Genomic DNA, 13,079 nt, shown 5'->3' on the forward strand with positions numbered 1-13,079 from the left:
TGCCCAACCTGCCCCCAACCCGCCTCCATGCCATCTTCCCAGGAGGTGGGTAGCCGTCCCGTGCCGGGTCCCGTCTCCTTGGAGGCAGGAAGGGATTAAAGCTTATTAACTGCCTGTTAATAGGTAGTTAACAGGCAGAAAATAGGATTATCCCCTTTTCGCCCTGACCAGTGCCGGCTTCCCAAAGGCTCCGAAACCCGCCAGCTCAGCGAGGCGAGTACTGGGTCTGCGGGGGTCGGGGTGCAAAAGTATGCTGTGAAGGTAAATGATGGGTGCAAGAGTGTAGAGGTGAGCGCAAAGTGTTACTAAAAGTGTACTTACCTTTGTTTCAGTCGGCGTGCATGCGGAGAGTCTCGGACCTCCGTGTTGCAGATGAGAGATGGCCGTTGCATTCTCAGATGCAACAACCATCTCATTTCTGTAAAAGAAAGAAGTTTGATGGGGCCTTGTATTCAAGGCCTCATCAAACTACAGAGAATGTCACTGTTTGACAGCTTCACAGAACTGTCAAACATTGACAATTCATCTGTCAAAAATCTTTGACAGATGAAACGTCATACGTTGACGTGCTCTGCAACTGGCTTTCTCTTAATTGGCCTGCTAAGCCCGCTGGGCAAGCTCAGCAAGGTCATTCAAGGGAAAATAGTGTGGGTTGGCCAGAAGTTGTTGGAGGCGGGACTGAAACCCGACAAGTGGAAGTCCCGCCTCTAAAAGCTCCCCATTGGCAAAATCACCCCCCTCAGAATCACATAAAGCTGGACATCAGCTGAGGGCCACATCTGAAAACAAAGCAGTTCATGTTTGGTTTCCTGAGCTGTAGTAAGAGTATCACTGCACTGGAACACAGCAGTCAAAATCCTTTCTTTTTTAATAACAGTTATTTTTTTTTTAAGACATTTTGTAGTGAATATCAAATAATTGTAACTTGTTGAAAATAGTTGAAGGGATGATAGCTTAAACACACTTGGATACAATTATATAGGGCTTTGGTGAGACCACATCTAGAGTACTGTGTACAGTTTTGGTCTCCTTACCTAAGGAAGGATATACCTGCCTTAGAGGTGGTGCAACAAAGGTTCACTAGATTGATTCCTGGGATGAGAGGGTTGTCCTATGGGGAGAGATTGAGTAGACTGGGCCTATATTCTCTAGAGTTTAGAAGAATGAGAGGTGATCTCATTGAAACAGATAAAATTCTTAGAGGGCTTGACAGGGTAGATGCTGAGAGGCTGTTTCCCCGGGTTGTCTTGACAAAGGGTTTCGACCTGAAACGTTGACACTATTTCTCGCTCCACGGATGTTGCCTGGCCTGCTGAGTTTTTCCAGCATTTTCTGTTGTTAATTTAGTCTAGAACTGGGGTTCATAGTCTTAGGATAAAGGATCGGCCAGTTAGGACTGAGATCGATAGATTTTTGGATACTAAGGGAATCAAGGGATATGGAGATAGGGCGGGAAAGTGGAGTTGAGGTGGAAGATCAGCCATGTTATTGAATGGCGGAGCAGGGTCGAGGGGTCGTATAGCCTACTCCTGCTCCTATTTCTTATGGTCTTATCATGTGATGTAATGAGTCAAGGAAAGGGTCCTTTTTAGAAATAATCTGCTTAAAGTCCATGTTAATCAGCTCAGTGTATGATCTGAGCTTAATTCTTGCACTGACTCAAATTGATGGCTGTACAAGCAGAGGGGAAGAGTAACACTTAGTTGCATTTACTCACTTGTTGTTAGTCTTTGTTTAATTGGTGGGCCACGGGTATTATTTTTCAAAACATGAAGGCTGACTTCATAATCCTCTCCCGGAGCCAGGCCAGTTTGCACAAATGATACTTCTGGTTGCTTCAAGCTGTTAGAAATCTCTCCGTTTTCTTCTTTCTGTAACCAAGAGAAAAATTACAAATTTGGTAAGAAGTGCAAAGAAACATAAAAGCAGTCTGTAGGAGGCACACTGCTTTGGTCTGTTATTTCAGGCACTCCCTGGACACGCGGTTATGCCAATGGCATTTTCCGATGCCATCCAGAGCAAGGATATAAACCAACTGAGTTTGGTAAGGCTGTATTGTAGATGAGTGGACAACAAGAATGTTTACATAAAGTTTCAAACTAATTTACCATTCTTACTTTAGAGGTGTCTCGTTATTGTTAAGAAAAGGATTTTTGTCATCTAGTCCAGATTAAGATGTAGGCAGCATTATTAAGAAGACCAAACAGTAATCTAGCATTACCATCAACCACTGTTTGGCATGGAATATTTAGTACTATGACTATTGTAATGTATTATCACATGGTTTAGTATGAGCATGCCCAGTTCGCTCTGGCCTCGTAAAGCCAAGCTCATGAACTAGCAACTGGTGTCTCTGTCCTTCATTTGTTCTAGCCACATATATTACATTTTGGCGATGAGAATGGGACCCCAAAGCTATTTTTAGGGATCACGGACAGACACAGTGTTCAACCTTCGAGTGGAAAAGTTTAAGGTGAATTCGTGACACATAAACTGAATTTTTTGTAATGTTTTACTGTTAATGCTGATGCGGAATCGTCTGTACTTCACCTTCATGTGTGCATACACAGCAACACAGGTAGCGTGTTGAGTCACTGTTCGACGGGATTGAGACAATCATGGCCGTGTCTATGGGATTCATCGGAAGCCTCGGCATGTATGACTGAGCTCGTGAACCATTCAATTCTTACACTGAATAATTGGAGATATTTTTTAAGGCCAATAACATTACTGAGACCGAAGGTGCAGATGAGAATGTTCAAGCTCAAAATAAAGTAATTTGTGAACATAAAGAAACAATTTTTCTAACGGCGATCGGGCCAGATGTCTACGGAATGTTGACAAATTTACTTGCGCCAGGGAAAGCGAAGGATGTGTCATTTTGGAGACCATTTCAACCCAAAGCCATTAGAAATAGCAGAGAGCTATAAGTTTGGTACCAGAAACCAAAAACAAAGTGAAACCATCAGCGAGTACATAGTAGCTCTTAAAAACCTGTCTTTGCATTGTAAGTTCAGCACATTTTTGGATCGTGCGTTGTGAGGTAAGTTTGTGTGTGGACTGGTTGATGAGCGCACACAGTCCAAGTTATTGAACACTCGGAACCTAAAGTTTGATATAGCATGCAAAATTGCCCTATCTATGGAGATGGCGTCTAAGAATGTTAGGGAGCTCCGTCCAACTCAAGTGATTAGTGCAGCTGAGATCTACAGTCACAAAGCCAACGCCGAACTTAAAGCTGTGAGACCGAGTCAAAAGCATGTCAGTGAGAGCAGTTCAGTGAATTGTTATCACTGCAATATAAATCACTCACCACAGACCTGCCAATACATAAATGTGAAGTGTTTTCACTGCCAGAAGCAAGGCCATTTTTCAATAGCTTGCAGAGTTAGATCTAAAGCAGGAAGTAAGAACCATTCTAGTGGCAATGCAAAGCAGCGACAACAAAAGGGAAGAATTCACAATATTGAAGTGAACACACCTGATATTGAAGAACTAGGCATCTACAGTATCTATGCCACTAGCGGCAATGCTAGCAGTCATGAGAAAGACATCCGTACAAAACTTTTGATCAATGAGCAATATATTGATATGTGTTTCGACAAGGAGGCGGACTGCTCTATCATGAGTAAGGACACATATGAGAGTAAGTTTAATGAAATACCACTTACAAAGAGTACCATCGAGTTAAAAACCTACTCCAGAGAAATCCTAGAGACAACAACAGGCCAACCCTCATGGATAAAGACTGGTTGAGAAAATTAAAACTAGACTGGAAAAACATCTTCAGTGTAGATGCTTCAAAGAAGCGACTCGACACAATGCTGAACAAGTGTAAAAGCATGTCCTCAGTTAGGAGGGCATCACTGGGTATGACGCGTATATCCGCATCAAGTCCAACGCAAAGCCTGTCTATTGCAAGGCAAGTTCGGTCCACTATGCATTGAAAAGTCAGGTGGAGGAAGAGCTAGAGAAACTGAGGGAAAATGGAGTGCTAGTAAAAACTGACAAAAGTGAATGGTCTACCCCGATTGTGGTAGTGCCCAAAGCAGACAAAACTGTACGCTTGTGTGGTGACTAAAGTTACTATCAACCAAGCAGCTGACGATGAGCAGTACCCGTTACCTACATCGCAAGAGTTGCATGCAGCCCTCTCTGGGTCAAAGGTTTTCTCCAAGCTTGACCTGTCGCACGCTTACACTCAGCTGAATGTTGACAAAGAGAGTTAACAGTATCTCACCATCAACACACACAAGGGACTGCACTCATACACCAAGCTGCCGTATGGTGTAAAGTCCTCCCCCAAAATCTTCCAGGCTACGATGGATAAGATTTTGCAAGGAATTCCAAATTGCTTATGCAATCAAGACGATGTGCTGATCGCAACAAGCAGCGAGGAAGAAAATCTAGAAGTGTTAGAGTTTGTGCTTCAGAGGTTGAATTCAAACAACGTAAAATTGAAAAGGCTTTTGTGCAGCCCGAGGTTGTGTACCTTGGTCTGAAAGTTGATGCAAATGGCTTGCAACCAGTTAAGGAAAAGGTTACTGCTGTAATCAATGCTCCAAAGCCACAGAACATGTCTGAGTTAAGATCTTTCCTTGGAATGGTCCAGTACTACGCACAATTCTTACCTGAGTTAGTGACCATGTTAGCTCCATTGCACGAGCTCCTCAAGAAGGATGTCCAGTGGAAGTGGACAAAAGCGCACCAGGAAGCTTACGACGCTTGTAAGAGAAGTCTCTCTAGCAATGCTCTGCTTGTGCACTACGGCGCAGAGCATGAGCTTAATTTAGTTATGGTGTGGGAGCTGTCATAAGCCACATAATGGATGATGGCCAAGAGAAACCAATTATGTTCGCATCGCGAACCCTCACAAAGAGTGAAAGAAATTCCATGTAAATTGAAAAAGAAGCACTTGCCATAGTATTTGGAATCAAGAAATTCCAACAGTTCCTGATCATCAGAAAGTTTACCCCGATAACTGATCACAAGCCGCTTCTAGCAATATTGGGGCCCAAATCTGCCATCCCTGCAATGGCCTCATCAAGAATGCAACGTTGGGCAGTGTTGTTGTCACAATATGACTACACGATTGAATATCGCACTTCAAAGCAAAATGCAATCGCAGATGCTTTATCCAGGTTGCCACATGAAGACTCATGTGTTGGGAGTGAAGGTGAGATTTTCACGCTAGGTGCAGTTGACAAAGACGTTCCTGTGAATGTAACTGAGATTGCAAATCAGACTCAAAAGGACTCAGCACTGAAAAGAGTGTATGAAAACACCTTGAATGGATGGACTGATCAGTGTCTGGACACAGAGTTGAAACCATTCCATAACCATCGTGCTGAATTGTCTTGTGAGCAAGGTTGTATCAAGTGGGGAAACAGTGGTGGCACCTACTTCTTTGAGAGATAGAATTATGGCCGAACTTCATACTGAACATCCAGGGAGCGTCAGTATGAAATCAATTGCAAGAATTTGTTTACTGGCCTGGATTGGACAGTGATCTTGAATCACTTGTCAGCAAATGCAGTGTTTGCCAAAATTGCAGAAACAAACCACCCAAAACTCCACCACAACCCTGGTCACAGCCAAGTAGACCTTTTCAGAGAGTACATGTAGACTTCTGTGAGAAAGCAAATGATTATTTCCTGGTACTTGTAGATAGTCACTCAAAGTGGATTGAAGTAAAACACATGGGGGGTGATTTTCCCACTGGAGGCGAGATGGGGGCAGGTTTCAGTTTGGGTGGTTTGAATCCCACCTCCACTGATAGGTTCCACTGTGTCCAATTCCAAGGCCAGGGCCTACCCGAGGTTCTCAGATGAGGCGCTGCAAATGTTGTTGGCGGGGGTGACAGCTAGCATGGAGGTGCTCTTCCACTCATCTCGGAGGAAGAGGCTTGCCAAAGAAACCAAGGCTGTGTGGGTACAGCTGGCAAGGGATATAGGCCTAGAAATTCGGTGGCGCCCCAATCTCGCCAGGGCGCTGGAAGTACTGCCCCGGAAGGAGTCGCGAGCGCCCACCGGAAATTCAGTTTGAGCACCCCAAACGGAAGCGCGGCGCTACTCGAGGCGCCCCGTATCCGTCTTGGGGAGCTGCAACTGAAAATCGCAGTGCAACGTGCCGCAGCGCCACATGCTGTGGCACGGCGCGCTGCGGTACTGCAGGCCTTCCTCGCCTTCTTAAAGGGGAGGGGCCTGCAGCAGCGCGATCTGAGATCGCGAGTGCCGGCAAAAGAGCACGGCACCGAGGAGAAGTGTCGGGCTCTTGGGAGACAGCCGGCACAACGTGGGGGGGGGCTCAGGAGGCCGGGGACGGCTGCGTGAAGAGCTGCTGGCAGGCGGCCAGCAAAAAAAATGGCCGCCCCGCACCTCAGCGCCTCTACCGCCGCAGGTAGGCCCCCCTTCCAACCGGTGTTACAGCGGGGGGGGCGCTACCAAATTTGGCGATCGGGGTGGTAGCGGGGCGCTGCGCACACCGATGACGTCATCGGTGGCGGTGCAGCGCTACCGGCTAACGCCGCCATTAGTGCCCCGCTAAATTTCACGGGAGGCGTGGCCAGTGGCACTAAACCCACTAAGTGCCCTCTTTGGGCGCTAACTGGTGGCGCAGCCATAACCTCCAGATCTGTGTGCAGATTGGGAGACTGTTTCTGTGTATTGATGAAATACCAACCCTGTTGGAAAGCATTAAAATGATTTGAAGCCAAAATGTTGGCATTATGCGATCTGTTCTTTCACCTTTGGCAGCTCCACATTGCGGGCACTGCCACACTTGCTTGGCAACCTGAACGAAAGGAGGCCAGAGAGTCCATTGTCGATGATGTCCTAGGATGGAGCAAAGGACATGTGCCAACTTGGGCAACCTATGCAAATCTGGCCATGATAAGTTCATCCCTTGCATCTCGGGCTCTGACCTCCTCCTCCTCCTCATCCTCATCTGAGGTTCATGCAGAAAGAAAACGAATGGTTCCCACGCTGCTTGTAGATGCCTCCTTTGGGGAAGCGTTCATTGCAAGCAGGGAGAGGGTCTTCCAAGGAGGTCTTACAGTTGATGGAGTCAAGCTGCAGCACCTCCGACTTCAGAAGGCCTTCTAATAGTGCTCAGAGTCCTTTTAAAGTCAATGGGGGAAAAATTGGGTGAGTAGCGCCACCTCTTAGCGCCTAAAGAGGCAGTCAGTGGCTGTAGCGCCACTGGCTGCGCCTCCCGCGATATTCAGCAGGGGCGCTAATGGTGGCATTAGCCTTTTGCGCTGCGCCGACACCAATGACGTCATCGGTGTGCGCAGTGCCCCATTTGCGCCCCGTTCGCGATATTTGGTAGCGAACGGCACAGTTGCGCCGTTCGCTACCCGCGCCCGGTTCACAGGGCCTTACTGTGCCGGCAGCGGCGCAAGTTAAGGTGGAGGTGCGGGGCGGCCGCCTGCCAGCACCTCCGTCCCCGGCCTCCTAACCTCCCCCCCGCAGTATTGCCGGCTGTTTCCCGAGAGCCCGGCACTTCTCCTTGGTGCCGGGCTCGTTTGCCGGCACTCGCGAGCGGGGATCGCGCTGTTGCAGGCCCCTCCCCCTTAACAGAGGGAGGAAGGCCTGCAGTACCGCAGCATGCCGTGCCGCAGCGTGTGGCGCTGCGGCTCGTTGCGCTGCGATATTCAGTTTCAGCGCCCTAAGAGGGACGCGGAGCGCCTCGAACCGCGCCCCATCTCCCTCTAGGGGCACTTCAACTGAATTTGCGCCGATCGCTAATGTGGCGATCGCGGCGCAAATTCCAGCGCACAAGCGAACTTTGCGCCGCTTGGGCGCCTCAGGCCAATTTCTAGGCCAATGTCTGGCACCTGCAAGTAATCCTTGCTGCAATAAACAATGTCTTGTTAAACCTGCAGCAGTGAGCAGGCCACCCACGAGTCAACCCACCAGGTTTACCCTGGCATGGTTTAGGAGGTGCGTGAATCACACCGAAAAGCTGGAAAAACCATGAGGGCCTCTTAAAATAGGCTTAGAGAGGTCATTAACGAGCATTTAAGGATGTTAAATAGCGCAATGGCCAGCTGCAGGCGGGAGCGTTCCCCAACCTCCAAAACCGGCACCGGCAAAATCCCACGGAGGCAGGTTGGAGGCGGGTTTCAAACCCAACCTCTTTGAATCTGATTTTCCCGCCTCCAAACCCGCCTCCTCAGACGTCAGAAAATCGTCCCCAGTGGTTCAAATACTACAACTGAACGTATCATAGATGAGTTGAGGTCTATCTTCACATGTCATGGTTTACCTGAAGAGCTTGTTTCTGACAATGGCCCATTCTGCTCTATTCCAAGAGTTCATGAAATGGAACGGTATTGAACACACTCTCGTTCCACCATATCATCCAGCTTCAAACGGAGCAGCCGAAAGGTCAGTCAGAATAGTAAAAGAAGCTCTCAAAAAGCAAGTGTTGCAGGGTTGTTCGGGACTCAGCATGAAGCAACAAATTTCTTGCTGAAGTACAGAATTACTCCGAACTCTACAACTAGATATACCCCAGCAGAACTTTTGATGAAGAGGAGATTGAGAACACGATTGAGTCTTGTTCAACCAAATTTGGCCTCAAGAGTTGAACAGAAACTGTTGAGTCAGAAATGTTATTATGACAGCAATCGGAAAGAATGCAGTTTCAGAAAAAACGAGAGTTCGTGTTCTCAGTCCCTCTAGCAAGTCGAGTTCACACAAGTGGGATATAGGAACCATGGTAGAGGTTGGTGGAACCAAGGGATATTTGGTTGAAATTGGTGACAACATCCGAAGTGTTCATGTAGATCAAACGATCTCTGCTGGAGATGAACCAAGACGTGATCTTGAACCACTTGATCATGAACACATACATGAGTTGGACTCCGTTCAGACTTCAGAAACTGAAGTACCAGGTTCAAACAAATCTGGGATAGAAACAGGGTCATCTTTGAGTTCAGAACCAGAAAACAGCTTGATAATTGGTTTAACACCAAAACCTTTTGTAAGGAGATCAGAAAGGCTCCGCTAACCTGTTATTAAACTGGATTTGTCATTCATTTGTAGCATTTGTAATTGATTTAAAGAAAAAGAGCCATGAGTTTTTGTTCTGTGGTACATGTAATGTTGGGAAAGGTGGGACCATCGTTTTGTTGTATTTGAGAGGGGAATATGTGCATTTTTGTTAAGGGGAAAGCTGTGTAATGTTTCATCACATGATTTGTCACATGGTTTAGTATGAGCATGCTCAGTTTGCTCTGGCCTAGTAAAGCAAGCTCATGAACTAGCAACTGGTGTCTCTGTCCTTCATTTATTCTACCCACGTATATTACAACTATCATATTTATAGTCCAAAGGAGACAAATGGTAAGTTAGAGTCCAATTTGGACTGCCAATACTATGAAAGGTTTCAAAAAACATGATGCAATCAGACCTTTCCTTTTTAAACTTTTTCTTAAATCCGAATACCTCAGTTCAGTCCGCAAGCATAACCCTGAGCTTCGAGCCGCTTGCCACTTTAATTCTCCAACCCTCTTCCACTCTGTTCTCGGCCCCATCTTTCATTTAGGCACTTTCCAGCCTTCCAGCCTCAATGAGTTCAACAACTTTAGATCATAATCATTTTCTCAGACAGCAGATGCTGGTAATGGTTCTGCTGTAACCATTTCCATCGCCTCTGGACCCATCTTTTGTTTCTTTACTGGTCCTATTGCCATGCTCTTTTGCCTTGCGCCATCATCCTTTTTGTCATTTAATCAGTCCTGCCCTCCACCCTAGCAGAAACTTTCCCTTTTGTTCTTTCCTGCCCGTCCCCCCCCCATCTCCTTTCCCCTTCCTCTGTACTGGCTAACTGTTAAACCTCTAACTTCTTCCAGTTCTGAAGAAAGGTCATCAACCTAAAACGTTAACTCTGTTTCTCTCTCCACAGAGGCTGCCTGACCTGTTAAGTGATCCAGCATTTTCTGTTGTTATTTCTTTTATATCTGTTATGTGCTACCACGCCTTTAAATGTTATCCCTTTGCTGTACTGAGCATTACATTAATTTGTATGAAGCTTGGTTTTGGATGTCAATAAAACATTGTTGCTATATGGAATAGTTGGGAGCCTCAGTCTCAAGAGTCTTGGCCTGATTCAGCCCATTAATTCTAGTTTTCTCTGGCCCGTCACTTTAATCTTAATAACATCCAAAGGTCAAAATAAAACAGTCTTAAAACAAGCATAGGAAATAGGAGCAGGAGTCAGCCATTTGGCCCTTCAAGCCTGCTCCGCCATTCAATAAGGTCATGGCTGATCTTCTACCTCATCTCCACTTTCCTGCACTATCCCCATATCCCTTGATTCCCTTAATATTCAAAAATCTATCGATCTCTATCTTGAATATACTCAATGACTGAGCCTCCACAGCCCTCTGGGATAGAGAATTCCAAAGATTTACCACCCTCTGAGTGAAGAAATTTCTCATCGTTTCAGTCCTAAATGGCCAGCCCCTTATTCTGAGACTGTGACTCCTGGTTCTAGACTCCCCAGCCAGGGGAAACATCCTCCCTGCATCTACCCTGTCAAGCCCTGTAAGAATTTTGTATGTTTCAATGAGATCACCTCTCATTCTTCTAAACTCTAGAGAATATAGGCCTAGTCTACTCAATCTCTCCTCAAGCAGACCAACTGACATACATTTTGAGTTAAACTTTATTTCTTTGTGCATACCATTTTGAGTTTGAGTAAACAATGTTAAATATGTACTTTTAAAATTGAATATAAATAATGAGAGAGTCAAATTTAACCCAAGTCTGATGAAAGGTCTTTACCCCAAACTGTCTTTTTGAATTTCAGACACTACTGGAACTACTGCTGCACATTTTCAGCATTTTCTATTTATTTTCTTTCTGTATATCAGACTTTTGCAGTTTTTGCTTTTTATCTACCAAATGATAGAATCTTACAGCACAGAAGGAGACCATTCGGCCCATTGAGTCTGCACCGGCTTTTTTCGAAGAGCAGTTAGTCCGACTTCCCCACTCTTTCCTCATACGTCTGCAATTTTTTTCTCCTTCAAGTATTTATCCAATTCCCTTTAGAAAGCTACCATTGAACCTATTTTCATCACCCTATCAAACAGTGCATTCCAAATCCTAACCACTTGTGTAAAAAAGTTTTCCCTCATGTCACCAATCACCTTAAATCCGCACCCTCTGGTTATCGACCCTTCAGGCATTGGAAACAGTTTCTCTTGATTTACTCTATCCAAATATCCCATACCGTTTTCTGCTGTGTCATCAAGTTAGCTGCGGCTTACTGGATTTGATGAAAGAAAATCTCTTGTAACATTCATCTGTTACAACATGTGACAGTAGAAAATGTGGATTTTAGTCATGCATTTTTCAGGAACAGATGTACAAATAGTTTACGGCTGTCTGCATTTCAAGTGAATAAATAAATGTGACAGTAATAGGAGAGGAATGAAGTGAAAGAAAACTCAGCACCTTAATGAATGAAGGAGGAAAATAGCTGGGAGGGTGGAGGCGGGGAAGGTTTGCATTTACGCATTGTTCAGGTGTACTTGATGGCAAATCAACAAAAAAACTGCCATTGATGGTATCAGGGATCAGTGAAGATAACCATGGTCTAGACCTAGACTATCTCTTTGACTTTATTGAGGAGATGAAGGTAACCAAGGGGAAGATTTTGGGGAGGGGGGACAAAAGCTACAAAAATAAAATTACATTTAAAAGACATACAACAATAGTTGATGCCACACATGATATGACTTACTTCTGAAGTCAATATAACAAAGATACACACTTTCTTGACTTTCATTCTACACCAAGGAAGAAACACTTGATTCACGAACACTGTAGGTCACAAGAAATGATCCAGGACCTTTTTCCATGTGAATTAAAAAGCAAGATTGGAAATTTAAAATATATAATTATCAATGGGCGTAAAGTATTGGCACCAGAATTGTTCAATAAATTTGGCCCATGTTATAATAAATCAATAACACACTTGAAACCATCCTTTATGTCTTGTGATCATGGAGTAGTAACGTTTGACTTACCGGGGCTTTGAAAATGATCTCCCAACCATCAAACACAATGTCCAAAGGTTCCCACTGCACATCTACGGAGGTCTCACGGACAGACTTGAATCTCAAGCCATTTGGCGTGGGTAGATCTGTAGGGAGGCAGGAATTACTTCTAGAAAGCTGGAACTTCACATAAAACAGATAATTTCCACCAGAATAATTATAGGTCAGGAGAAGGGCTATCTTCAAACGACAGTCTTTAACTTTAATGTGGTTTAAGCAGCCACATGGGTTGCAAAATGACCTGGCTAACTGTTTCCTCACTGCAGTTTCCTCGTTCACGGAAACTTGAAGTGCATGCCACGGAGAATTCTGAGGTCAACGAGATGTCTCCTTGGAGCAAAATTAATGAAGGCTACAAACGTTCATCAATAATCAACATTTTTGGCAAGAGTACAGCTTCAATTTACTTTAAAGAATAAGATACTTTGTTTTTATTCTCTTAAGCGTTAAGGAATCTGTCTCAAAGGTAAGGCACAAATTAAAATGTAGCCATTAAATATTTAAAGTAACCCGAGGGGTGGCTATACTCAAAAAAAGAGACTTGAAAATCAATCTTCACTTGAAATATTTGCCGCTGAGTGCTGCCGCTATGCCATGATTTTGATATGGATTACTGAGAAATCAAATCAATAGTTCCAATATGAAATGTTTCTATGTTACAGTTTTGATTCATTTAATTCTGGTTGAGATCACATAAAAATTGGTTTACAGAGTATATCCATCACAAGACTTCAATGCGAAGGGATCTGCACTGTGATTTACAAACACAGCCTGCAGCTGGGGGGGGGGTAGCAGCAGTAAAATGTAGACCCAGGGTTATGGGAGGAACTTAGAATGCCTGAAGTGAAAAGTTGAGGCCATTCTCAGATTCTCAAGGTCACTTGTGCAACCTTTGGTGCAGTCGTCCACCAGTCTTCCAACCGAGAACCTCATATGTCCTTCAGCTAATTTAATTTTTAAAATGAGAAATATTTAATCCTTTTGAGCCTTTGCTTTTTGACATCAG

General features: G+C 44.8%; 1 protein-coding gene across 18 annotated transcripts in view; it reads right to left on the reverse strand.

Annotated features, from left to right (window-relative positions):
* tncb (tenascin Cb) overlaps window positions 1–13,079 on the reverse strand; it is a 496,701-nt gene that overhangs the window by 82,829 nt on the left and 400,793 nt on the right. For all 18 annotated transcript variants that reach the window (XM_085965818.1, XM_085965817.1, XM_085965815.1 and 15 more), the window contains 2 exons: window positions 12,044–12,159; window positions 1,718–1,871 (listed from right to left, as the gene is read on the reverse strand). In XM_085965818.1, the coding sequence (XP_085821944.1) occupies window positions 1,718–1,871; window positions 12,044–12,159 (270 nt within the window). The remainder of the gene's footprint in view (window positions 1–1,717; window positions 1,872–12,043; window positions 12,160–13,079) is intronic.

This window comes from Somniosus microcephalus, chromosome 23, assembly GCF_052327205.1.
Source record: "Somniosus microcephalus isolate GS21.2 chromosome 23, FLI_Smic_1.0, whole genome shotgun sequence".
Lineage (NCBI taxonomy): Eukaryota > Metazoa > Chordata > Chondrichthyes > Squaliformes > Somniosidae > Somniosus > Somniosus microcephalus.